The sequence below is a fragment of the Megascapheus bottae genome, chromosome 21, assembly GCF_031878675.1.
Source record: "Megascapheus bottae isolate mThoBot1 chromosome 21, mThoBot2.hap1, whole genome shotgun sequence".
In the NCBI taxonomy this organism is placed as follows: domain Eukaryota; kingdom Metazoa; phylum Chordata; class Mammalia; order Rodentia; family Geomyidae; genus Megascapheus; species Megascapheus bottae.
The window spans coordinates 14,640,523-14,666,295 of record NC_143529.1 but is presented as its reverse complement, the minus strand read 5'-3'; the positions used below and the strand labels follow the sequence as shown (position 1 = coordinate 14,666,295).

The 25,773-nt window shown below is 42.8% G+C and overlaps 1 protein-coding gene across 3 annotated transcripts in view; it reads right to left on the bottom strand.

The window, feature by feature from the left end:
• Nucleotides 1–416: 416 nt before the first annotated feature.
• Nrp2 (neuropilin 2) overlaps nucleotides 417–25,773 on the bottom strand; it is a 122,087-nt gene continuing 96,730 nt past the window's right edge. The window contains exons 16-17 of one of the 3 annotated variants that reach the window (XM_090354672.1): nucleotides 5,915–5,965; nucleotides 417–3,766 (exon numbers count right to left, since the gene is read on the bottom strand). In XM_090354672.1, the coding sequence (XP_090210798.1) occupies nucleotides 3,462–3,766; nucleotides 5,915–5,965 (356 nt within the window). In that variant the 3' untranslated portion in view covers nucleotides 417–3,461. Of the gene's footprint in view, nucleotides 3,767–5,914; nucleotides 5,966–24,365; nucleotides 25,239–25,773 lie in introns of those variants that run through there. The other 2 variants (XM_090354673.1, XM_090354674.1) reach the window with 2 other exon arrangements.

The window sequence follows — 25,773 nt, the reverse complement described above, 5'->3', positions numbered from 1 at the left end:
TTCCAATGTGATGGCATTAGGAGAAAGGCCTTTGGGAGGTGGTTAGAGGTAGATTAGGTTGCCAAGACAGAACCCTCTTGGTGGGTTTGGTGCCCTTATAGGAAGAACAAGAGTCTGCTCTTTCCACAAAGAGGCTGCCTAGTACCCATAGAGAAGGCAGCTATCTGCTAGTTAGGAAGACAGACTTTACCAGATACCTAGTCCACTGTGGCTTTTCTTATTGACTTCCCAGACTCCAGAAATGAAAGCACAAAATGATTAAACTGCCTAGTTTATGCAGTTCTGCTATTGCAGCCCAACTCTGTACCAACAAGGTGTTTCCTAAGACAGAAAACATTCAATGCTAAAACCCAGGAAAAACAGTGGAAGTCCCAAGTCTTTCTGTGTCCAATAAAGACAGTGCAGGAAAATAGCTCTGGTATAATGTTTATTTAAATAGTAATCTTAAAAAGGCTTTATACAAATCATATAAACACAGTTTGACATTGTTTATTTTATTTATTTTATGTTTTTACATTGAAGAATCACAGTAAAAGCTCTCAAGTTCCCATGATCTGGCTCAGCCAGCAAATGGTTGAATACCTTTAACTGCAAACCCTGGAAAAGTTAACCTTCGGCATGACCGTTTAACTTTCCCCTTGTTTTCTTGTCATTCATGCTCATTCAATGGATCCTCATTTCTGTCAAGTCCTCATTCCCGCCAAAGAGAGAAAGCAACCCTGTGGCCCTGTGGCCCGTCTCGTTCTGGAGAGCATGGAGGTAATGTGTCATTTAGTACAAGGCAAAAAGGAGATCAATACTGTGAGTTGGGTTTCCCAAAGGGAACAATTCTAGGCGACAGGTCAGCTGGCCCACCAACAGATAAAGATAAATGGATCAAGGTATCCTCTGGCCGATTTAGAATCGGGCCCAGCTGTATTTCTTCGGGTCTTCCACAAGCCTATAGTCTTGTGAGGTATCTACATGGAGCCCTGAGGAACTCTGCTTCTGTATAGCCCTCAGTTCCCCGCTCCCACTCAGGGTCTCAAATCAGCCAATGGTAAATATGAATGTAGGAGTTTTAGACAGATGAAGATTGAGTTGTACATAGCTTAGAGGTGAATGGCAGGCCTAGCATGGGGCTGGTCTTTGGGGACTATCATCAAATGGCTCACTGGGCATGAGTAAGCTAGGACCATGCCCTTCTCCCCCAAGTGGGCTTTTGAACTTCTTCTGTGAGCTACTCTGGGGAGTCCAAAGGACTTCCCAGTTTACTGAACACTGAGCTGTATGGGAGGGAGAAGAGAAGGGTGAACTAAAAAACATTGCTTCTACTGCGTGCCCAAATCAGCGGGCCACCTATCACTAAGCGCTTGGGGCTGGATAGCTTTAATTTTCACCTCTAACTACCACTGTGCCAATGAGTGCTAAGAGCAGCAGCTTCACTGGGGGGGGGAAGGGAAGGAAGGGGAAGGGCCCCCTAGGTCAAAGTCACAACACCACCACCACGAAGTCCCACGTGACCACTCACAAACACAGTAGCTACAGAGAACTCAAAGGTGCGCACAGACACACACAGACACATGAATACAGAGCCACCAGTATGAATGCTCCCTCTCTGCACACAAAACATGGTGACATTACCATCGGAACTAGCATTTTCATAAGTTAAAGGAACCAGCCAGTCCCATTCACTCTACCCCTTTCACCTGGGTAGAAGACAAATGAAATCGTAGATGATCATAGCAGCAAAATTGGCCTGACAGTTTAGCATGGTTGTGCCAGTGGCTGGGTCTACTGGTGGGTTTTAAACATGTTTCCAGCACACAGGCGAACCTTAGGCATTAATACAAAGTCAAGATTGGGATCTTGATGCGGACAACCTTATCCTTCATACAGTTCCATTCTCCTCCTGATGCCTCCATTGGGGGAGAAGTTGAGAGGCATCTAGGTCAGTGATGGCCTTCTGGTAGCACAGTTCATTCCATTAGTAGCCGTAGAAAGTTGGGAACCAGGAATGGAGCCGTTGGGATTAGGGAAAGAGGAATGCCTTAACTTGTAAGCTATTTATGATTTCTACATAGAGGGAAAATACATTTTTCTTCATTTTTTCCAAGGCACTTAATAAAAAACACATAAATTGGTGGGTAAGTGGTACGCATGTGTGCACACCCAAGGGTGTCTAGTCTCCGTTTCTGATTTGAAGCAGTGTGATGCCACTCACTGTGTTTGCAGACCTTTGGTTAGGGTCAGATTGCACACACTGCTGAGCCTTTCTCATCAGATGTTTTATAAAGGCTGAGTATCTCTGCTCCCTTCTCCCTTCCATCCCGTGGTCAGTGGTTACCACATCTTTCTGATGGAGGAAAAAATGCCAAGAACCTGTCTCTTTCCACCTTACCTCTGAAACTATACAATGGTGCTATTTCCTGGCACTTAGAAATCTGAAAAGTACGTGTGTGTGTGTGTATGTGTGTGTGTGTGTGTGTGTGTATGTGTGTATGTGTGCGCATGCATGTGTGCATGTGCTGTACACATGTGTAAATATGTATATGTTTAAGAAGAATAAGGAAAAGGCAAAAGAAAAAGGCAAAAAACCACCAGTCTCCCATAAGGGAGACTCCACAGCCACAAACTCTGGGTCTAGAACTCAAGATCAAGGAATGGCTCCTATTCACAAAGCATTTTAAGGCTAGTCCGCTTCTAACGTGGAAGTGTATCTATGGATTTTAACAAGTGAAGATTCCTTTTCGGTTTGTTTTAAATGGTATTTCAGAAAGAGCTGTTTAAGCTGACCCTTGAAATAGCAATTTTTCCCCTGGATAAAAAAAGTTAAAGGCAACAACATTCTACTTAAATACTAGGACTGGAAACGGCAGCTTATAGGGTTGGCTTGGCAGAACTTAGACACACCACAGCAAACTCCTCAAGTTGAGAGACCATCAGAGGTTGAATGGGACAAGCTGGGTGGCCTGGAGTTTTGCTTTATTAGAGATTTACTTCTGAAGATGGAAAGGCTGAAAAGACCCCTTGCTTTTCAAGTGTTGATTAGAGAAAGTAATTAGCGAGAATTATAATTCCTGCTCCACTTTTCTATGAGAAGTCATTCGCTTCTGCCTCTGCATTGCTCACAGACCAAAGAAATATTATACCAATAATTAATAATAATCATAAACTCACAAACAAAATAGAACTGTAACTCCAAAGAGATGAGCTCCTGTCTTTGTCCCAGCAGAGAACATGGTCTCCTTCCTGCAAAGACTTGGTCACTGCAGTCTTAGTTGAGTGACAGTCCCCATCCATCTCGGCCGCATCTCTCTTTCTCCCTAGACTCTCCTGGTTTTCCTGTCCATACCTTCAGTATTCTGGATTGGTTTGATCAAGATTATGGCATTCAGTTTCCAAAGGGGCGGGGGGGGATGTAATCTTCACCAGCCCCTCTCACCAGAATGAAATGTCAGGTGTGATTCACGTGCAATCTGTCACGCCTCCGAGCAGCACTTCTGGTGGTTCATCTTGACTTTGTGCTTGAGACCGTCATACAGCTCAAAGTTATAGTTCTCTAGCGTGGTGCAGCTTCGGGAGCTGAGGCCCGAGTAGGAACAGGTGCAGTAGAGCAGAAGCCCCGCACAGGTAGCACCCAAGAGGACACCCAGAGAGCTCATGGCAATGATGGTGATGAGGATAGGGTCAAGTGTATACAGCCAGCTCTTCTCTTTGTCAGCCGAGGGGTCACCAGCTCCCGAGGTGGGCGAAGAATTGTTGCTCCAGCCCACCTCATACTCATCTAGGGTACAAAACACATGAAGTTGTTTTCAGGGTGCAGTAACGGAAACCTGTCCATCCTGAACTGCTTCTGAGCACAGTAATGATTAGTAATAATTTGGGAACTCGAGTTCAAAGCCATGTCCTACTTGTACCATTTTGTACAAGCTTTTGAACCTCTCTCTTCTGTTTTTTTTTTAGTTGGGAAAATGTGAACAGTAGCACAACAGACTGAATTGTTAGAAAGATTAAGTGAAGCAATATTTATTAAGTGCCTGGTATATGACATGTAAGGGATACTGTCTAAATATTTGATTTTTAAATACCCTGAATGACATTAGATAAGCTCAGATTTTAAATATCCATCATCCTTCCCTCCCTCCCTTCTCTTTCCCTTCCTTGCTTATAGTGCTTGGAACCAAACCTTATGTATTCTAGGCAGTTGTGCTACCATGACGCCCCAGATCTTAACAGGACCTTAAGGGTGCCTGTGGACTGCATGAGATGGCCTTATGTTCCAGGAATCCATTTTTCTTTGCCATCACATCCCTCACTTCCAACTGCTTCAAGTTAAATCAAAGGACAGGCTGGATTATTTTTACATAATGAGCTTCCCCACTTTTGCATTCCTGGCCATATAAGCATATTTTTTTCCAGCCACCAGAACTCACTTAACATGCATAGCTTAAATTGCAACCTCAGCCCATTCCTGTTGAAGTTCAAATCCCTAATACCTCAGAATGTGATCTTACTTAGAGATAGGGTCTTTACAGAGACAACTGAGTTAAAATGATTCTATTTGGCTAGGCTTCAATCCAATAAGACTGTTGTCCTTAAGGAAAGGGGAATTTATTCATGGACACGCATGAGAGAATACCATGTGGACACAAAAAATGACCATCTATGTGAAAGAGAGAGAGAGAGAGAGAGAGAGAGAGAGAGAGAGAGAGAGAGAGAGAGAGAGAGAGAGAGAGAGAGAGGAGAAGGAGGGAGGGAGGGAGGGAGGGAGGGAGGGAGGAAGGGAGGGACGGAGGGACGGAGGGAGGGGGGAGGGGGGAGGGAGGGAGAGAGGGGGGGGAGGGAGGGAGAGCGCCTTTCCTTACAGTTCCTGGAAGGAACTAATCTTGCCCATCCCTTGACCTTGATTTTTCAGTCCCCAGAACTGTGAGGATATAAATTGCTGTTGTTGAAGGTACCTAGTTCTTTCCACTTCCAAACAGTACTTCTGCCCCCTTAGTCTACTGCAGGTTCCCCATGTAGGTCAGTCATGCACTTTTGCCCATAAAAGGAGAGCTGGACAGGGTTTTGCAGGAAGAGCCTGCATCCAGTTAACAAGGTGCTGTTTGGGTTTGTCACTCCTGTTTCTATAACTACACTCAAAGCTTTTGATGGAGGTCAGGTTAAAAGCAGCTGCTCTATAAATTTCTCTTGTTAAATGCATCCTTCTTAGTTTGAAGTTGTTCTTGTAGTGGAATCTTGCTACTGGTTGCATGGAGACCAGCTTTGGCACTTAGAGAAGCCCGGAGTGACCTGTGCTGTTCTGACTTGAGAAGGGAAAAGCTGCCTCTGAGCATTGGTTTTATAGCCCTCTGGTTAGGGCTCTCCCTTCACCTTCCTAACGTTTGTGAGTGGAAGTACAAAAATAGGGCTTGGAATAAATTTGGAAACAGAAGGTGGGCAGTAGGGTAAACAAATCCCTAAGTCTTCAGCATTGAGGATTTGGAGCCTTGGATAATTACAATCAACGTCCCTCTGTCCCCAAGCCATGAAACTGGCCACCCCCAAAGGCCTCAGCGAGTATTCCCACTCACCATCTTTCCTTTAGGCTCTTTCAAAAAAGAAGAAGGTCAGAAAGTTCTAGGAGTGACAGGTATTGATGAGCTTACTTTTCACTTCTAAAGGATTTATCCAAATTTGAAGTCCATAGATATAGAAAGTTTCCTGCTTCAGATTAGGTAGGGGGAGTTCAATACAAGTTCTAAGTCTCTAAGTTTGACTTGACAAAGCAGTGGATGATTTCTTCATCCTTGTCTGGACTCTTGTTCACTTCTATTTCTGATGGATTGTTCTAAGTTTTAGCCCTCCAATGCCCTAGTAATGACTCTTGCAGAAGTCTTGATAACCAAAGTTGAACTGCATGATTATTTGCTAAAAGCATAGCAATACTCACCATCTATTTCATCTTCATAGGCCTCTCCCCCGTGTATTTCTGGGATGTCTACTATAACAAAAAACAAACAAATAGACAAACCAAGTTACAACAAGCTCTGTCACCACTACAAAAAGAAAGGACTCTGTCTTTTGGAGCTGAATTTCCGATTACAGCAGAAAGCTACAGAGCCACATCTGCTTCTAGGTCATTTAGTATTTATTTACCTTACTAGATTGTTTCTCCTGCAAATAATCTGTCTTTACTTTCCATGACAGCCAGAAAAGCAGAAATATCAAGAAAGGTCAGAATGATGGAAGAGGTGAGATTGATCAAGATGCACTGTATTCCTAAACTAACATGTTGAATTGAAACCCCTGTGTACAACTACTTGAAGATAATAATAATAATAATAATAATAATAATAATAGAAATAAATAACTCTTTAAGAAAAAAGTCAGGTCTTCAGTGCAAGTCAACCCAGTCACTTGTGACTTAAGCATGGTGGTTATTCATTGCCAGTGCAGTTTGCGTTTTATAGAAAACAACTTCAGTGGCATTTTACATGCATCACCCACATAATGCAACAAACTACACCCCCTCAGAGGCATGTTACTAAGTACACACAAAATACCAGAGTCTTTGTCCTGCATTTCAAATAAACATATTACCATTACTTTCTTTGTAATATAGCAGTAGAACTGGAAAGAATGTCATGTCTGTCCACCTTCACACATTGGTGCTAGTGTCTCTCGTCTTTCTACCCTAGGCTATTTTGTCCTGTTGGCTTTCTTCACAGTTCAGATCAGATCAGCCCTGGGCATCTCATCTAACAAACAGACTTGAATAGAAAAGTTAATTTCCTCTGAATTTTTTCCAGTATCATCACTGCATTTCTTTTTCTTCTTTTTTTTTTAGGATATTTTTTTCCAGGGGATGGTCACTCTGGCCTTCCCTTATTGTCCATTTTATAGAAATCAGATCCAATCAAAATTCCCTGTCTAAAATGTAAGCCATTTAAAAAGATAAAGCCAAATATGGATAAAAAGATCATTCTTATCATTTCTTCCTATCTTTGGAGATAACTATGTATTTCCAATTCAAAATGGCCCCAGTGAATGTATGTAAACCTGAAAGAGTTTTCTTCCAACCAGAGTCAGAAAACCAGCTGAATAGCTCTCAAAAATCTCCATCAGTGAAAGTATCAAACAATAGGAAACAACAACTTTCAGTCCATCCTGAATGTCTTGCTCATCAGCACTGCACCTCGGGGAAGATCTACTTGACCATGAACTATACTGAGATTGATTTATCACTGTCACCCTTGAAAGCCAGTCCTTCTCTGGAAGTGGTAGTTTGAATCATATTAGAAGTCTTCTTCATGCCTGACCAGAGTGCCCAAAGCACTTTCACATCCTTTTGGTTTCCAGTAAGGGATGCACAGCACAACCTGCCAAGGGCCCACTTGAAAGGATCAATGCCATGTGGCACCAACCCTCCATAAATCCATCTCATCCTGGAATGTTTAGAGAAGAGCAACTGGTACCTGCAGGCCATTCCATCTTTCCCACCCCAATGCCCATCTCCTGCATTATTCTCCTGAACCCTGCAAAGCAGGCTGTTTCCTTGGAATGACGATGTGAACACCCTTCCACAAGAGGCAGGTGGTGTCTGTCACAGGGATGAAATTAAGCTTGTTAAAGTCAATGTAGAGGGGCCCGGAGTTTGGCCTAGTGCTAGAGTGCTTGCCTAGCATGCACGAAGACCCAGGTTCGATTCCTTGGTACCCCACATACATAGCAAAAAGCCAGAAGTGGTGCTGAGGCTCAAGTAGTAGAGTGCTAGCTAGCCTTGAGAAAGTCCAAGGACAGTGCTCAGGCTCTGAGCTCAAGCCCAGGACTCGCAAAAAAAAAAAAAAAAAAAAAAAAAAAAAAAGTTAATGTAGAGGTTTTATTTTTCTGTTATTTTTTAAGAGAACATGGCAGAAAACCAGCACATTTCTGACAATTGTTTTGATGGGCTTCTCTAATCTCTTAATATCTTCACAGTTAAAAGATGCAGAGAACACTGGGTATGAAAATATGAATCGGACAAGGGCAAAAACTATGGGGCTTCTGCCAGTGACTTTTGAGCCAAATTTTGTTCTTGTTTTTAGGGATTTGGTCTCTGCCAAAGATGTGCTAAATTCTTGGAGACTAGAAAGCTACTTTATTCCACCTCATCACCTCAGGAAAGAAGACTGTGGTTACTGTTGATTCTGGGCTGGAAGGAGGTAGATGTGGCATTGATCTTGGGGGAAAATGGCAATGGATGGTAATGACTTGGAGAAGAAGATATAATTCTAGGAGATCATATCATAGCCTGGTGTCTCTAGAGGTCAAGAATTCAATGAGATGACTTCACAAGCATTGGCCCATGTCATAGTGTACATGCCACAGCTCAGGTGCAGCTGAGATTTCTCACTTTGAAAATCAAAGGCCACTTAAGGTGAGGTGGAGCACTTTAAGGGATTGACTTTGCTTTAGTGTAATCTCTGCTCCCAGGGTTTGGGTGAGTGGGAAGGGGTCAAGAAAAGGATAAGTTAATCAACTTTTTCAAAAGTGCATCTGCTCACCACGCCTTAAAGAAAGAATAGTACACTGGGGAAAACTCCAATAAAGGGAACATTTGTAAAAGAAGCAATTTACTTTGATAGCAATTTCTTTAGTCCCATTGCTCACATTCTTGATCTCTGTGTTTGATTAAGAGCTTTCTTTCTCAAAAATCTTTTTGCCTTTTATAGGCCACTTCCCTTTTCTGTTGAGCCCAATAGGCCAAGCTCTGTTTGTTCAGGATGCTGGCAGTATGGGATGTGGCTCTCCCATTGGGTCCCTGTAGTTCTAGCAAAAAAGAAAAAAACAGGCAGGTGGGGTGGAGTGTTTGCCAGGAGGAAATCCACAGGGAAGGGAGAGGTTTGGATGCTCTGCAGGGTGGCAGGATGAATAATGAGTTAGGAACTAAAGGTGTGGAGTGGAGCAGCATGTCTGTGACAAGGGGGGATGACAGCTTTTCTCAAGGTAAGATCTCTACCACTTGAGCCACAGCACCACGTCCAGCCTTTTCTATGTATGTACTGAGGAACCGAATCAGGGTCTTCATGCATGCTAGGCGAGCACTCTACCACTAGGCCAAACTCCTGGCCAGTATTCTGTTTTAATAGGGAAAAACTTGGAAAAGATCTTCCCAGACTCTATCAATAGGAGAGTGTGTTTGTGAATATTGAGTTGGACTAGAAAGAGTGGAATGGGCTGTACAAGAGCTCAGGTCAAGAACAGGTCTTACCACCCACAAAAGTTGCACATTTGACCTCTACTCACACCATCCTTTTTCCTTCTCAACCTTTATGTGTTGTTAATCTCGGGGAATCTGACTTGAAGATCTGAATGTGGACTCTCACATCCTGTGTTAGGGATGATGGGAACCACCAGGTCTGCATTCAAGTTCTCTGAGTGGGCAGGAAACTGTCAGTACCGTCATATCTCTTCTCCATTCTAACGGGCATTGTCTGCTTTCTCTTGGATCCTATGTGGCTGGATGTGCACTCTCTGGCTGTTTAGCTATATCATGGGCAGTATCAGTCTGTTGGGAAATCATGGGGGCATCATTACATATGTCATCTGAAATTTGGGGCTGCATTCTTTTTCTATGACAGTATCACCCAGAAAGAAAAAGATGAACTATACTGTCCTTCACAGGGACTCTTCACTAAGGAATTAACCAACTATCACTCATGAAGACAGTTTACATAGTATCCAGATGTCGCAATGAATACATCTAGTGTGACCGTGGCCGAGTCTAAGCTTGTAAGCCAAACTTATGAGACTGATCTTTGGTGTGGCTCAGATGCATAGATCCACCCACACCAAAACAGCATAAAAGCACAGCAGGTGTCTGTGGAGGGGACTCTATGTCCAGGAGAGGGACTCAGCAAATGAGGCTGGGCAATTCTATTTTATCCCTTTGATTGACAGAATTGGTCTCAAACCTGGCACAGAAAACTTTCTATCCTCTCATCTCCTGATTTGGGAGACTGGATCAAGCCCACCAAAGAATTCAAAGCCATTATCTTCAAAGCCACCAATTTTCAAACTTGTATTCATTTCCATGGAAAGCAGACCTCCGCCCCTCTGTCTTCAACAGGAGCTGCTACAGACTATTACAGAGAGAGGAAGACATGAGCTCAGGATCAATATAGGGATTGGATGGAGTTTGAAGCAGGCTAGTTACTGAAGAAAAACACAAACAACTCAACTCAGAACCAGTGCTAGTGGCTCATGCCTGTAAACCTAGCTAGTTAGGAGACTAAAATCTAAGGATTGTGATTCAAAGCCAGCCTGGACAAGCAAGTCCATGAGACTTTTTTTTTTTTTTTTTTTTTTTTTTTTATCGCTGTTGGTCATAGGGCTTGAACTCAGGGCCTGGGCATTATCCCTGATATCTTTTGCTCAAGGCTAGTGCCCTACCACTTTAAACCACTTCTGGTTTTCTGGTGGTTAATTGGAAATAAGAGTCTCATGGACTTTCTTGCGTGGTCTGGCTTCGATCTGCAACAGATCTCAACCTCCTGAGTAGCTAGGATTACAGATATGAGCTACCAGCACCATGAAACTCTTATCTCCAACTAATTACCCCCAAGCTGGAAGTGGAAGCATGGTTCATGGCGTAGAGTCCAGGTTGAGTGAAAAAAGTCAAGTGAGGGCAAAAAGCCCTGAATATAAGCTTTAACATACAATCTACTCCCCTCCCCTATGCCTTCCAGTTTGCAATGACAGTCTCTAACTAAAGAGTCTCCCTTTACTCCTCTTTGCAGGACAGAAGGTGAAAAGTGAATGCAGGGATCATTCTCCTGATTTTGTAGAATGAAAGACATGGTAGCTAGTTATAAAAAGCATCCATGGATTATTCCAGAAACGCCCTCATCCTAGAAGAGCAAAGTATTATCTAGTATTCTGGTCAACAGATTGTAACACTGCAACACTTCAGCACGGATGGTGAGCAGCCATACCAAGTCACAAATGGGACCTTCTCTAATGAAATATGTTTCTCCCCAAAGGGCCTGGAATGGTGCCCAATGTTGTAAGACCACACATGCTATTCAGAGGAAACAGCCCCGTGGCAATGCATGCTGCAATGGGAAATTCCCGCCAAGTATGGTTTAGGGTCACCAATTAGAAAGCTTCCAGTAAGAATAATGCTTTCTATTCATCTCTTTACACACACACACACACACACACACACACACACACACACACACACGCGCGCGCGCGCGCGCATCTTTCCTCTCCTCCTCATTTTGTTCCTTTTCCTAAGTTCATAGTTTTTGGGTTAGCATCAATTCACTAATTTCTTTCTTTGTAGTTTCTCCTAGGAAACGTTCAACATTCACTTTTTTTTTTTTTACGGGTCCTGAGTCTTGAACTTAAGGCTAGCTCTTTGCCACTTGAACTACAGCATCATTGCAGCTTTTTCTGTGTCTGTGGTACTGAGGAATTAAATCCAGAACATTGTGCATACTAGGCAAACACTCTACCACTAGGCCATACACCCAACCCCTCAACAGTCACTTTTATGGCTTGGTCTATGGTGAGTGTATCGGTCTTGTGTGTGTTTTGTTTACATTTTGCATTATAGAGGAGCTTTACAAGATTGTTAGGGGAACAAGCAGGTTGTTCCAAACCATGGGCTATTCTGGGATAAATAATTGAAGGCAGTCAGTCCCTGGGCCACTTGCATGCAAATTATTCTGGGATACTGACGTGATGGTTTTCTTTGAAGAGTCCCTCCCATGCTAACTCTGAGCAGTGGATTAAGAGGCCAGGTCTGCCATCTAGAATACTGAGCAGAGACTCAGCATAAGTATTGCTTGGAGTCCAAAGGGAGACCGTATAGGACATACAGGAACACTAAACTAGCAACAGATATTGACTTCCAGTTCCCATTAGTGAGCACATTTCAGCAGTTCCTGTGACCTGAGACCTAAATGTGTTCCTCTAATGTGCCTTCTCCCTTCTGCCTCTGCTCAAGAGTTCTATCATCTTTATGGTGGAAAGAGGAAGGAGACAGTGTGAGGATCTTTCTGATATAGGTGGCTGCTTGAGGTATACAAGGGAAGTTCTAACCAAAATGCTGTATCATCTCTCAATGCTCACTGCCCCATTCTTCACCAGTTCTTCTGCCTTCTCAAAGTGGCCATTCTCAGAACTCACCCAAAAGGCCACGAAAAGGGCAGAGAAATGAAAACCCCAGGTTCTAGGTTTTCATACTATTCTATTGGGCTTAGGACTGACTTGTATTAATTGGAGACAAAAGAACTGACCAAGTAGGTGATGGGAACCCCTGGGTTTAAGCCTCCAGTTTCACTGAAGCTGGGCACATAAAACTCAGTGGAAAACCACTCTTGAACTGTCCACTGGGCCTACCTACTTCAACTAGCCTTCAAAGTATCTAATAGCCTCTTACAGGAAAACACTGAAGTCATTCATTTTCACAGGTATCGAGTGTCATCACTTTGACTTTAAAGATGGAATGGAGGAAGGAGGGTGAAAAAAATGCAATAACTCATTGAACATATCAGCAGCAGAAGTGAGAATAAGTCACAGATTTCAACACCTTGTTCAGGGCCTGTGATTTATTTGGGATAAGCTCTTGGCCACTTGGAGTCTTTGTTGCATTACAATCCAAGTTCCTGAACCCCCTGGGTCAGCTAAATCACTGGATTGTTCACATGGAGCTTGCCTTCAGACAATTCTCTGAGACATTATTCTGTTTTAGTCCCAGCAGGAAATGCAACCCTGGGATCTCAATAAACCAGAACAACGGAGGGCTAAGGAGATATTTCTTGGCACTTCAAAATGTTTAATTCGGTTTAACATTTAGTATTGGCTAAAGGTCTTCCCTCCACATAACACTTAATTTCCCTAATTCAGTTTGTTCATCCCTAGTTGCAACAAGGAGCCAGAAGTTCAGATGTTGATTTAAAGTTTGCCAAATCTCCCCCGCTAGAAAGATGGGCTACTTGAGATCTGTTCATTCAACCCCTTGCTGGGTTTGGCTTGAAATATCTAATAACCCCCAGCCCCCTTTATCAAAGATTTCTATCGCTTGGGCTATAGCCAAATCTATGCAAAGTCATGGAAAATAATTTTTGGTGTTTTTTTTCATTTGCTATTTATTTACTTTTTTTGAACTTTCAATGCAAAGGTGATATACAGAGGAGTTACAGTTACATGATTCAGGTAATAAGTGGAGTTGAAAACATATGAAAACAGGTTTCAAGTGCAAAAAGGGTAGAGGGTTTGGTATGCAATTATTGGAGGAGTTCAATATTGAATTTAGTTATTAGTTGCTTTAGTTTTAGTTGAATAACTAGGAGGAAACATTAAAAAAGATTTGGAAATAGTGAGTTACCAACAAGAGGGCTGTAAAATGACCTAATAACATATTCAAGTATGGAGGTGGATGAGCAGCTGGGGCAAGAAAGCCTCTACTGAGCCCCAACAATGGTGTGAAAACAGCCAGAGAAATGTTTAGTTATAAAGGTAGTCTTCCCAATTGTGCAGGCTAGGCAAAGCCAGCCCAATTGTGCAGGCTAGGCAAAGCCAGCAGTCCTTCAGGGAGAAAATTCTGGAAGGTTTTTTTTTTTTAAACTGTAATTCTTTGGAATAAAGAGAGAGAGAGAGAGAGAGAGAGAGAGAGAGAGAGAGAGAGAGAGAGAGAGAGAGAGAGAGAGAGAGAGAGAAGATATTTCAACAAGAAATTGGTACTTTGCACTTTTATCACTGGGGATAAAAGTGAGGAAAACCAAAGAAAAGTGTGTGTGTGTGTGTTAATTTTTGCCTGAGAAGGGGGGAATTTCCTCTTTTTTTCTCCTTTTCCCTCTATTCCTTCTTCCCTTCCTCCCTCACTCCTCTTCTTCCTTCCTTCCTTTCCTTCCTTCCTTCCTTCCTTCCTTCCTTCCTTCCTTCCTTCCTTCTTTCCTTCCTTCCATCCGTCTGTCTGTCTCTTTCTTCTTTTATACTGGGGTTTTAAATCAGGGCCTTGAGCTTGTTAGGCAAGTACTCTACATTTGAGTCATACCTCACAGTCTTTTTTAATTTTAGTTGTCATTTAGAAGTCTCTTACTTTTGCCTATGCCAAAAACTATGACCTCATTCTCTTGTAGCTGGGATTATAGGCATGAACCATCATTACTAGCCTAGGAAAAATTCCTATAACTTTATATTTCAGGGAATTTTTCCTAGTAGTAGAGTTCGACATTTCTCATATCCTGCAGCCTGAGTATGTATGAGGTTCTGTGTTAGCCAGCTTTTTATTTCTCTCTGATAAAATACCTGAGGAAAATAATTTAAAGGAGGAAATGTTTGCTCAGAGTCATAGTTTCAATCATGGCTTCTTAGCTCTATTGCTGTGAGCTTATAGCAAGGCAGAACTTCATGGCAGAGAGGGCACAATAGAGCAAAGACATTTACCTCATGGAGGAGGAGGATGAGGAGGAGGAGGGGGAGGGGGAGGAGGAGAAAGAAGAGGAAGACAAAGAAGATGAGGAGGAAGAGGAGAAGGGGGAAGTAGAGGAGGAAGAGGAGGAGGAGGAAGAAGAAGAGGAGGAAGTAGAAAGAAAAAACAGAGGCAGGGTGAGAATATGCCAGGCAGGAACTAGGTCTATGATACTTCCCTGGTGGCCTAACTTCTCCAACCAGGCCTCATGTTTTATTTTTTATACTTCTGAGACTTAAAAATTTGTTATTATAAAGGTGGTAGACAGAGGGTTTACAATTCTGTAAGTCTGGTAATAAGTACATTTCTTTCTAGATAGTGTCACCTCACTCACCTCTAGTTTTTTTGCTCCCATCCCCACCCACAAGTTATGTGGTTCATTTTCAACATAATGTCTAGCGAATAACACAAAGGCATTTGTTTACCCTTTGTCCCTCCATTTCTGTGCTCCCCGTTCACACTCACAGAGACACATAGATGAACAAACAAGACAAAGGGAAAATAAAACAAACAAAAGACAATACAGAAAAGAACTCATTTCTACTTCCTGGAGTTGGTTTTGATAAATATTATTTGGTATGATCAGATGCACATAGGCACTGTATTTTTGGGTTCCCTCCTTTTGGTCTCACTCTATATGAATGCCTAGTCTTGTATCATTTATCATGTCCCATTGTATTTTAGATGTATCTTCCACATATTCAAGAAAACATGTACCATTTATTTCTCTGAGCTTAGCTTGCCTCACTTAACATGATTTGTTCTAGGTCCATCCATTTCCCAGCAAATGATATAATTTTATTCTTTCCAATGGTTGTGTAAAATTCCCTTGTGTATTGGTATTTTTAGATTCATTTATCTACTGTAAGGCATTTATAACTTGGTAATTATGAATTATACAGCAATGAACATGGCTGGACAAGTTCTTTATGGTATCCTGGCTCCTGGTATTCAGGGGTAGATGCCCAGGAGTGATATGGATATGGCAGATCTATGTTTAGTTGTTTTTTTTTTTTTTTTTTTTTTGCCAGTCCCTGGGCTTGGGCTCAGGGCCTGAGCACTGTCCCCGGATTTTCTCAAGGCTAGAGCTCTACCACTTGAGTCACAGCACCACTTCTGGCTTTTTGCTATGTATGTGGTACTGAGGAATCGAACCCAGGTCTTCGTGCATGGTAGGCAAACACTCTACCACTAGGCCAAACTCCCATCCCCTATGTTTAGTTTTTTGAGGAACCTCCAGACAGCTGTTCAGAATGGTTATAGTATTTTACATTTCCACCAGCAGTGCAATAGGGTTCCCACATCTCCATTGACATTTGTCATTTTTCCAATTCACAATATTGGCCAATCTAACTGGGGTAAGATGTGATCCCAGAGTTGTCAAAACAACTTCCTTTTATCAGGCCTCATATTTTAATCGCCCAGTCAATTACCAACTAACGTACTAATGGATAAATCCGATGATGAGATTTACACCTCATGATTCAATCACCTCTTAATGTACCCTCAACTGTGGATCAAGCCTTCAACATGTGAGTTTTTGAGACTATGTTACATACAAACTACAATAAATGTACATTTAAATGGAGTAGTTTGGTAAAACCTTGGTCAACTGTGAGCATAGAGTTGAAGAATCAAAATGGCAGCAACTCCTATTGTTCAAAAAAATTGCTTACTTATCTGGGCACTGGTGGCTTGCATCTGTTATCCTAGCTACTCAGGTGGCTGAGATCTGAGGATTGAGGTTCAAAGCCAGCCCAGGCAGGAAAGTTCAGGAGACTCTGATCTTCAATTAACCAGCAGAAAACCAAAATTGGACCTATGACTCAAGTGATAAAGTTCTAGCCTTGAGCAAAAGAGCTCAGGGACTATGCCCAGGCCCCCGAGTTCAAGACTCATGACCTACACAAATTAAAAAAAAATAAAATTTCTTAAAAAAATTCCCTCACATTTTGTAAATGCTTGACATAAAAACTCTGCTTTCATGCATGTAACCATATTTGCTATGCCCAAAAGTAGAGCTGTACCAAAAAAGAAAGCTGAGTTCTTTGGCATACAAAGATGAAAAATTCTCTTCCATTTTTTTTTTTGTGGGTTATGTGGCTTGAACTCTGGGCCTGGGTGTTGTCCCTGCAATGTTCACCTTAAGGCTAGGTCTCTACCACTTAAGCCCACAGCACCACTTCCATGAAGATGAAAATTCTCCAAAGAGGTACCTCTTCTCACCCATTCAAGAGAAGATTTCCCCAGATGCTTGCTAGTGCTAAGGGCAGTAATTCCAGCAGAATGATGCTGCTGAATTTAAATGGTTTCTGGTGAGAATGCATCTACTTGGAAGAAGTAATCAATTAAACATTTGAGTGAAAGAATATGACCTACAATTTTCTAGGAGACAGCTTCTAGAAGAGGAGGGTGGACAGTGTGCAAGGATGCCAGAGGAGAAGAAAAGGGACCACCGAGTCACTGGGGAAGGTATAGGAAGGGAAGGATGGAGTTTAATGATGAACTACACCTAGTGTAACAGTAGAAGGAGGTGGGGGGGAGGGTGCCAGCTCTTCCTGGGGAAAATAGGTGGCCCTATCTAGAATTGTATACCCAGAAAGTGACAGTTCCCATAGACATGGTTGTTGGGCTCACGTGTTTTTTGGTCTATTGTTGTTTGGGGCTAATGAGGCTTCTCCAGGGGTTCCTTTGGCACACCCATGCTGGCCCCTTTTATATACTAATGCCTATCTCTGGGCTTCAATATTGGCTATTACAGTTGCCCTAGAGAGGCAATAGAGAAGTGAACACTGGTGTCTTTCAAATCCTTATGATACTTCTCCTAAGCTCTTGCTGATAGTAAGGAAACACAAAGGACAAAAGGTTCCTGATGCTAAAAGAAATCCTCTATAACCAAAGCTATCTGAAAACAGGACTCTGGTTAAGGCTACTTGTGGCTCAAAGCTCTCTTCATACTCCCGTCACTACTGGGAGCTGGCTGCTCCTTAGCAAGTCACACAGAACTCTAGTCTAGGAATTCTGTTACTGAGTTCTGAGGCCAGAGTAAGGAACAGCAAGTGTTGAAAGTCAAGGCCCTGCACACCATGGTTCTAGCCCTGGCTTGGGGGAATGGTATGAAAATGGTTCAATTGTGTACCAAAACCAAACAAAGCTTTGAATATGTGCGGTGACCTCTCCGACCCACCTAGTCCTCATTCTCATGGCCACTTCTTTCTTGAATTAGATGCTCAAGTCCCATGCCCAAGAGACGGAAGATTTTTGGCGAAGCACAAATATGGTGCTAGATCCCACTATTATACTCAGCGTCAAAGCCACATTACACAACAGAACGTCCCCGTACACAGCAGAACTCAGGGAAGTTGGTCGAGTTAAGTCTCACAGTTTCCCTTCTTTCTTGTTATTTCTTGCTGGAGCCATGTAGCGCTGGTAGATTTACCTACACATTTGAACATCCCACTAGAAAATGGCCTGGTGACCTGGTGCCTTTTCTTAGAACATGGTAGCCCTAATTTTCCCTTGAAGGAAACAGTGCGTTCTTTCAGTCTAGGTGGTTTGCTCTTCTCCATGCTGGTGTGGGGACTTAGGTAAAAAGATCCCAAGGATTTGAGATTTTTCTCTTGCTGTGTGTCTCTAACCTGAGGCTGCTAGAATCATTGGTCTGCAGCACAATGCTGCACACTGACCTTAAAAAATGTTTTCTACATGAATTTTTTAGTAGAAAACATAAATAAATAACAGCAAGTCACAGCACAGTCACTCTTTGGAGAAACTCATTAATCATGGAAAACAGGACTCTTGCCTGCTGAACTCAGGGACACAGTTAACTCCTGTGCCACACTTGACACTTACAGCCAGCCCCACATTCTTCACAAGTTGTCAGTGCAAAAATTTCTTTTAAATCCTTAGAGAAGATCTCCCCATGATTACATTTTTCTTCAGCTAAGACTGCCTAAAATGTTCTCTTGCAAATACTACTGGTACTTTGGAGGGGAAAAAAAGTCACACGAATGATATGATTTGTGCAAACATGGCAAGAGAGCGAAATCTAGAAGATAGGATAATTTCAAAAGACAAACTTAGCCATTTATTTACAACTTCTATTAAATAATGAACATAGAAATGGCACATGACCCAGGAATTCTGTCATTCCCCCAGAGACAATGTCAAGGATGTTCACTGCTGTATTGTTTATAGTAGTAAAAACAAATAAACAGTGATAACAAAAGCCTAAGCTCAACCTCAATGCCCATCAGGGGTGCAGTAAATAAATGATCACATACAAAATACAATATGGAATGCTATGCAACAGCTAATAGGATGCAACAAATGAAAAACAAGCTGTCCGATAACAAATGCTGTGCTCCTAGTTCTGTAAAAACAGAACACCACAAACCCCAGCCACATATCACATAATTTGACATGGGCATATGTGTTTGCAAAAGGAAAAAGAAAGCAAAGCTTGGAAATCAGGCCTCAAACTCCCTCTGGGGAACAGTGGGGTTGGCCAACAATAAACTGGACTTTTGCTTTATACTGTTGTACTTTTTCAAGGGGTGGTCACATATAACTGACACAAAGCAACCTTGCTAGATACAGTCCTCAAATGTTCTATGATCACATTGTTCAGTATTAATAATCATGTTGGCAGTGTGATTTCCAGAAACCATATCTTGCACCTGCCAGTCTCATCTCCAGTACCTACACGACTGCCCTTTCAAGTGGTTCCTCTTGTTTCTTGGTCTAATGCCCATGGGATTTTAGTTTTCCTTTGTTTGGAGATGAGGATAGAGTGTTCTTAGAAGACAGCCACAGAAAAACCTGACAGTGATGTCAGGCCCCAGAAGAGAGATGTTTGTGTATCTCCTGCCCACCGGACTTGGGGCTCACATGGCTTCTGCCGGTAATCTTGAAGCTCCTGGGTTCATCACTCTTCTACATTATGCTTAAAACTGGGGTTTTGTTCACTGGTGAGTTTCCAAATCTTTCATCTTTCCAATTAATTCTGTGCCAAACAGAACTACTCATCGCAGTCATATAAATATACTGGGGGTGAAGCTTGTGGTGCAATGACACCTTAGGGTCTGAGTTTTCTGGTTGCATTTGACCTTTAAACACACTCCTTTGCACCTGTCTACTTTGGAGCTTAATTAAGTCCTATGCTACTACTAGCCTCTAACTTATTTATATAAGGCAATTTTCCCTCCTGTTGATTGTAAGATCATCAGCTGGTACCCCCTCCCTTCCTGTTACTCTCTCTGGTTGGATTTGTTTTGTGTTTTCTTTGGACAATCATTGAAGTGGATGAAAGGGAAATTATAGCTGTGAGAGCCCCAGTGCTCTACACAATTAAAGAGAAAAAACAAGCCTGCACCTACCCATCACAGCTTGCCTCAGATGTGCGGCACACAATGCAGACAAATCCCAACTTCAAAATGAAGCCCTTTTCATCACAGATTACAAAAGGGCACAATGTTTGTGCAAAACAACTGTAGAGTCAGTGAAGAGTTTGGAGGAAAACGAACACCATGCCACATTGGCTTGGCTGAGCTTTGGTTATCTGGGCTAGGAGGGCAGTGCACACATGCAAACTATCAGAAAGGACCAGGTAGGAGCAGAAACAGGATATACTGGGCCTTGACACCTGAGTTTATAATCCATGGAAATATAATTCCTGTAACATTTATGCTTCAAGTAAGTCTAAGGGTAATTCAATGAAGAACTTTTACTGACAGTATGCTCAGTTTGACCTATGAGATTGGATGCCTAACAGTCTGTCATGTTAAGAGCGATTGAGCACCCCTAAAATAAACCTTGGCACTAGGATTCATGTGTGACAGTTTCCCAAGGCAGCTCCCAAACCTATCGTGCTAATGAAACATAAGTAATGGCTAACTGAACTCAGACAGGGCAAATTTGGTCCTATTCATCTCAGGAAAATGTCGACTGAGTTGGGGTCGTTGCTTGAAATAAACACTTCTGAGATACTTTCATTTTATCTTTTACTAATGGGAACAAATGGTTTTCACAAGAGCCAAGTGGTATTTAGACAAAATGGGTGATTGTACTTGGCTTTGGAGGAACAAACAATGCCACAATGATTCTACTCTCTGCTCCTGCAGAGGGCTGATAATGACATCTACTCCGGACCATCTGTACCAACACAGTTTTCAGTAAGATCTGAAAACAGAAGGCTGGCTCCTTGGAACAGCGCTTGGACAGGTTTTACAGCTGTAAAAAGCAGGCTACCTAGGCCTAGATTTGGATAGGACCTAGGAAAGCAAGGCTTTGGGGAAAGTAAGGATTCTCTGGATACCTCACTTTCCATAGGATCCTTGAGGATGGTTCTCCGAGCACCAGAAAAGGCCCCTGGAGAGATGTATGAATTCTGATGCCTCTCTTGAATTCATCAGGAATGGAAAAATCCTTATGTGACCAATTCTTGACCCCTCTTGAAAAACCTTGACCAGCTTGGTATTCTATATATGTTTTATGAATCTCACTTCAGTAAAGGCTTTTCTTTAACTAGATCACCAACTGCTTAAACAGGAGCACCAAGGAAAAATACTTTCACAACAAGATGAGGCTTTTTGAGTGGGGTTTCCTATTCCATAGGATAGGCCCTTCTTCTTATGTTTCTCTGTGACAGTTCCAAGATCACAGTAATCATATCATTATCTTCAAATGCTTAATCAAAAATGCTACTATCCCTGCTTTTGTATGTACCCCCACCCCGAGGAATCACTCATATATTGGAGATGAATGCCCCATGAAGTATGAATTTGGTAGGTGAAGGGTAAGATGTCAGTACTGCTTCTCCAAAGGAAGTGACTTTTGTCTCCGTGGAGCTGAGTACATGATTCATCTGAGCTGGTTCTAGTCCCCCCGAGGCCCTTTGAAAGTACAGTCCAACCTCCAGGGATTTGCCATCAAGAGAAATTTTGTGGAATCACATTTAGCAATTTAGCACTTAGCAACTTTCACAAAATCCCACACCAATCATAAAAGTTGGCTCAGCTGCACAAATTGGCTGAAACTCTTAACAAGCAGTAATAAAAATAAAAAGAAGGAAAAGCTGGCATTCAGCCTCCAGGAGAAAACCCACCTACCGCCCACAGAAATGCCCCATAGCTCAGAAGGTGATGTGTAAACTTTGAAAACATCAATTTGTTCAAACCCTACACTTTGTTCTCACAGGCAAAAGGATTAAAAAAAATACCAGATGTTTGTATAAAAAATATCATCATTTTATTACATTCCACACAATACATTTTCAAATAGTTTCCAACGTCCACAAGTTATTTTGACACACAGGCAACTGAGCGATGTAGGGATGTCACAGTTAAATCTTTAAGTGTTCTGATTTTTGTGGTTCTTTGGTAATTTTTGATTAGGTGTTTGCTTGCCTGCTAGTTTTGCTTTAAAAACAGGGTCTTCTTAAAGATTAAACATCAACCTCAGAAATATTATTAGATTTCCTATTCTGTTGGGTTTTTTTTTCAATCCCAAAAATGTGGGACAAAGAAAATGATTTTACTTTTATTTTGAACATCCTGTTTTGTCAGTGGCAATGCTATGACTCTTTGTTCTGCTTTTGTCAACAATCAGGTGATAGCAATAACATTGAATAAGGAATTTTTTTTTTACCCTAGAGATAAGGGCTTCCCTCTGGGAGATGCCATGAAACCTCTTGTAAGGCCAAAACTTTCCCAGCCTGAGCTAGGCCTCTGGCTCATGCATTCTCTCACTTCCTATTTTAATAGTTGCTCTCATTGCTTTTTCTTCTGAGAAGCAATCTAAACACATGCATGCATGCATCCACCTGTCCAATCCATTTTTCTTACAAGGGAGTGACTCTTCTCTCCCTCCAAGGAATATAGAATTTTTCTTTTTAAAGCTACAAGGCATTGCATTTTCATAAAGGAGCTGCCCTTTTATAGCATAGTACTTGGATAATACTATGAAGGTTGCTGGGGGAGAGAGGCGGGGGATAGCCGAAGTGTTATCATGGGATTCACCACAATTTGAAGGGGCTCATAGTCATACCTAGAGATGCTGTATGGCATTGGCTATCAGCAAATCCACAAAGAATGCCATTACTTTTAAAGCAAGGCATGCAGTGGAGTGAGGGTGGGGAATAATGCTTGAGGCTGACAACTGGGTCCTACAGCAAGGCTGGCTGGATTTCCCAGGTGTGTTTTCCTGATGCCCTCCCCCCAACCTCTACGGGGTACCTGCAGGAATGTCAACCATTTCAAGGGAATGCCTGGCTAAACTCATCTGGATGTGATCACCCTTACTACAAAGCCTCAGTGACAGGATGGGAGTTGTCACATGGCCTCCTGGGCTTTTAATCTTCCCCTCACCCCTCTTGCCCATTCCTGCTTCCTCCTCCATCTCCAGCTGGGAAAGGACACTTCTTGAAATCTCAAGGTAGCCTTTCTGTACCCTTTCATCTTTCCTTTCCCTGGCAGGGCTGCTGTAGCTGAGACAGAGTAATGCTTTGAAATAGAACAAGAGTGGGAGAGCACCAGGTCTTTCAGGAGGATGAAACGAAGCAGATGCAAAAGCCGAGTGTGTGCTGGAGGGACCTATCTGGATATTCTGAAAGCATGCTAAAAGCTTCTCTTCCCAAGCAACCAAAATAAAAATCATTAGTATTTTGTTCTGAGAAGGTACCTGGAGGCTTTCAGTCCAGGCAACCATCTTTAGAGAGGATTTTACACTTCCCCTGTGGATTCCTAGCAGGAAGGTAAAAACTAAAACTAAAAAACAAATGCCCCCAAGGCTGAGGCACACTATACAGGAAATCTTAAAGTATGCATGGTCTACCAGCGAAGTGGACTTTGTCATTTAATCCAACCTGCATACAGTATCATTAGGTGACTGCTCTGTGACATCCTGTCTGTGTGTTAGAGAACAAGTGGGTAGCCGGGGATGGATGGATGCATCTTTACTACTGTATCTTTTCTCTGACCATACAGAAACATCTGGATATGCCAGGCCAGCCAATGAGGGTACATTTGCCAGATGCCATGAATGCATTATGGGGTAACACAGTGGTACATTTAAACAAATGATCACTTTTGATTCTTTCGTAATAATGAACTAAGTCAGTTGCACAGCATTGAAAGAAAAGCAAATGATCCCCTTTCTCCCCCATATTTTACAAACGTTATTACAATGGCCAATATAATACAAAAGAATATCTTCTTCCTCATTCCCCCGGGCCCAGTGATACCCTGGGATAAGGAGACTTAAAAAAGACAGAACTTGAGTCCTTCCTTCTCCTCCCTTTCTTCCTCCTGTTGCTCTCAATTTAAGCAGACTACTGTTTTTCTTATATCAGTCCCAGATTTTTTTTATTCTCTATGACTTATTCCATAATTGGACTTAAAACTGATCAAAGCTAAACATTCATTATGAGCTTTTTTTTTTTAATAAGGCAACATGAAACACATTTGCTTCAGGGCTGGAAGTAGAGATGGTTCCACACACCCAATGGCTGTTATGTTTCAGAGACATGGCAAGAGGGTCATGTCTAAGTGAGCTCAGGAACCTTCCTCTGGGGTTAGGTGGGCTGGGGAATGGAGTAGGGAGGTAAGGAATTTTCTAGATACCTGGAGATGACAATGAGAGCCAACAGAAACCCAGCCAGAGCTAGATAAGGCAACAAAAAGCTTCAATCTCTTCTCCAAGTAAACGAAACTTGTACAGTGTATTATTTTCTTGCAACATGTACGCCAGGAGAAGCAACACAAGAGTGAAAGGATCCCCTCTCTACAGACACTCACACACTCCCCCCCACCACACACAATGGAGCCAGTCTCTCCCTCACATATCCACACATGGCACTGCACAGACACAAAGCTATTCACACGCACGAGCATAGACTATGTACACACACACACACACACACATACACACACACACACGAGCCAGGTTCCCCTCAAGATGCCTGGCAGCCTGCCCACAGAGAGGAGGAATGGGGTAAGGCAAAGAGAGAAAACAAGAGAACCAGTCTCTGAAAGAGAACCAGCTGAGCCTGGAGTGGTGAACTGCTTAGGGTAGATCTCTTCTTGTATTCCAAGACGCAGCATTACAGTTGGGTTTTGTTGGTTTGGAATCACAAAATAATATATATATATATATATACACACACACAATAAAATAACAATAATGAATGATAAAGAAAAAGTAAAGGGGGGGGAGAAGAAAAGAGAAAGACATACAAGAAAGGAAGAAAGAAGGAAACCAAGAAAGAGAAAATGAAAAAAAAAAAGAAAAAGGAAAGGAAAGAGCAAAAGAACCTGCTGCCCCCCCCCCCTCCACACACCAACAAAACAAAGGGAAGAGGATGCATTAGGGGGGGTTGGATGGGCCTCAAGGTCAGGGGCCCTGGGGAGAGAGATGCCGAGAGTTTACACAGAAACTAGGCGAGGAGGGGTGGGGTGGGGGGAAAGTGCAAAAATTCGAGGCCACATGTTTTGCAGTCTTTCTCGTTTGTGTGGGTGCTGTCCTTGCTTCGGGCCTCAGCAGTGCGAGCCGCGGTCTTGCTCTAGCTTAATGGTTAGGGTGGGCTCCACGGCCACAGGGGCCCCGTTGGAGTAGTGGGAGGTTTTGTAGGTGATGGAGCCATCGGTCTTCTTGGCCGCATAGCGGAACCGGTGGTAGTGCAGCACCAGGGCCAGCGCGACGGAGACCAGCACCAGCACGGCGCCCCCGGCGGCCATAACGTAATACCAGTAGGCTGGGATGGGCTGCATGGGCACCGTGTCCACGGTGGGCGCCGCCCCTGGCGGGAGGGTACCCCCTGGGGGAGAGACACAGAAGAGTGTTGCTAGGCTGAGAGCATGCAGACTCATCCACAAATAATACCAACAGGAGGGAGGGAGAGAGAGAGAGAGAGAGAGAGAGAGAGAGAGAGAGAGAGAGAGAGAGAGAGAGAGAGAGAGAGAGAGAGAGAGAGAGAGAGAGACAGAGAGACAGAGAGAGAGAGAGACAGAGAGAGAGACAGAGAGACAGAGAGAGAGAGACAGAGACAGAGAGAGAGACAGAGAGAGACAGAAAGAGAGACAGAGAGAGAGAGAGACACAGAGAGACACAGAGAGAGAGAGACCGAGAGAGAGACAGAGAGAGAGAGAGAACACATACATGCTTTGTTGGGGGGTTACATAGAAAAAGGGGAAGGGGGGTGAGGTGGTGTTCAGTCCTTAACATACAATTCTATCTCCTACTCATCCCTCTAGAGGCAGCACCCATGTTTAGAGAGGAAGAAACAGGCTCAGAGAAGTTCCATCAACGAGAGTTAGTGATTCAGCTAGTGTGTAATAAAGTCTGGGATTCAA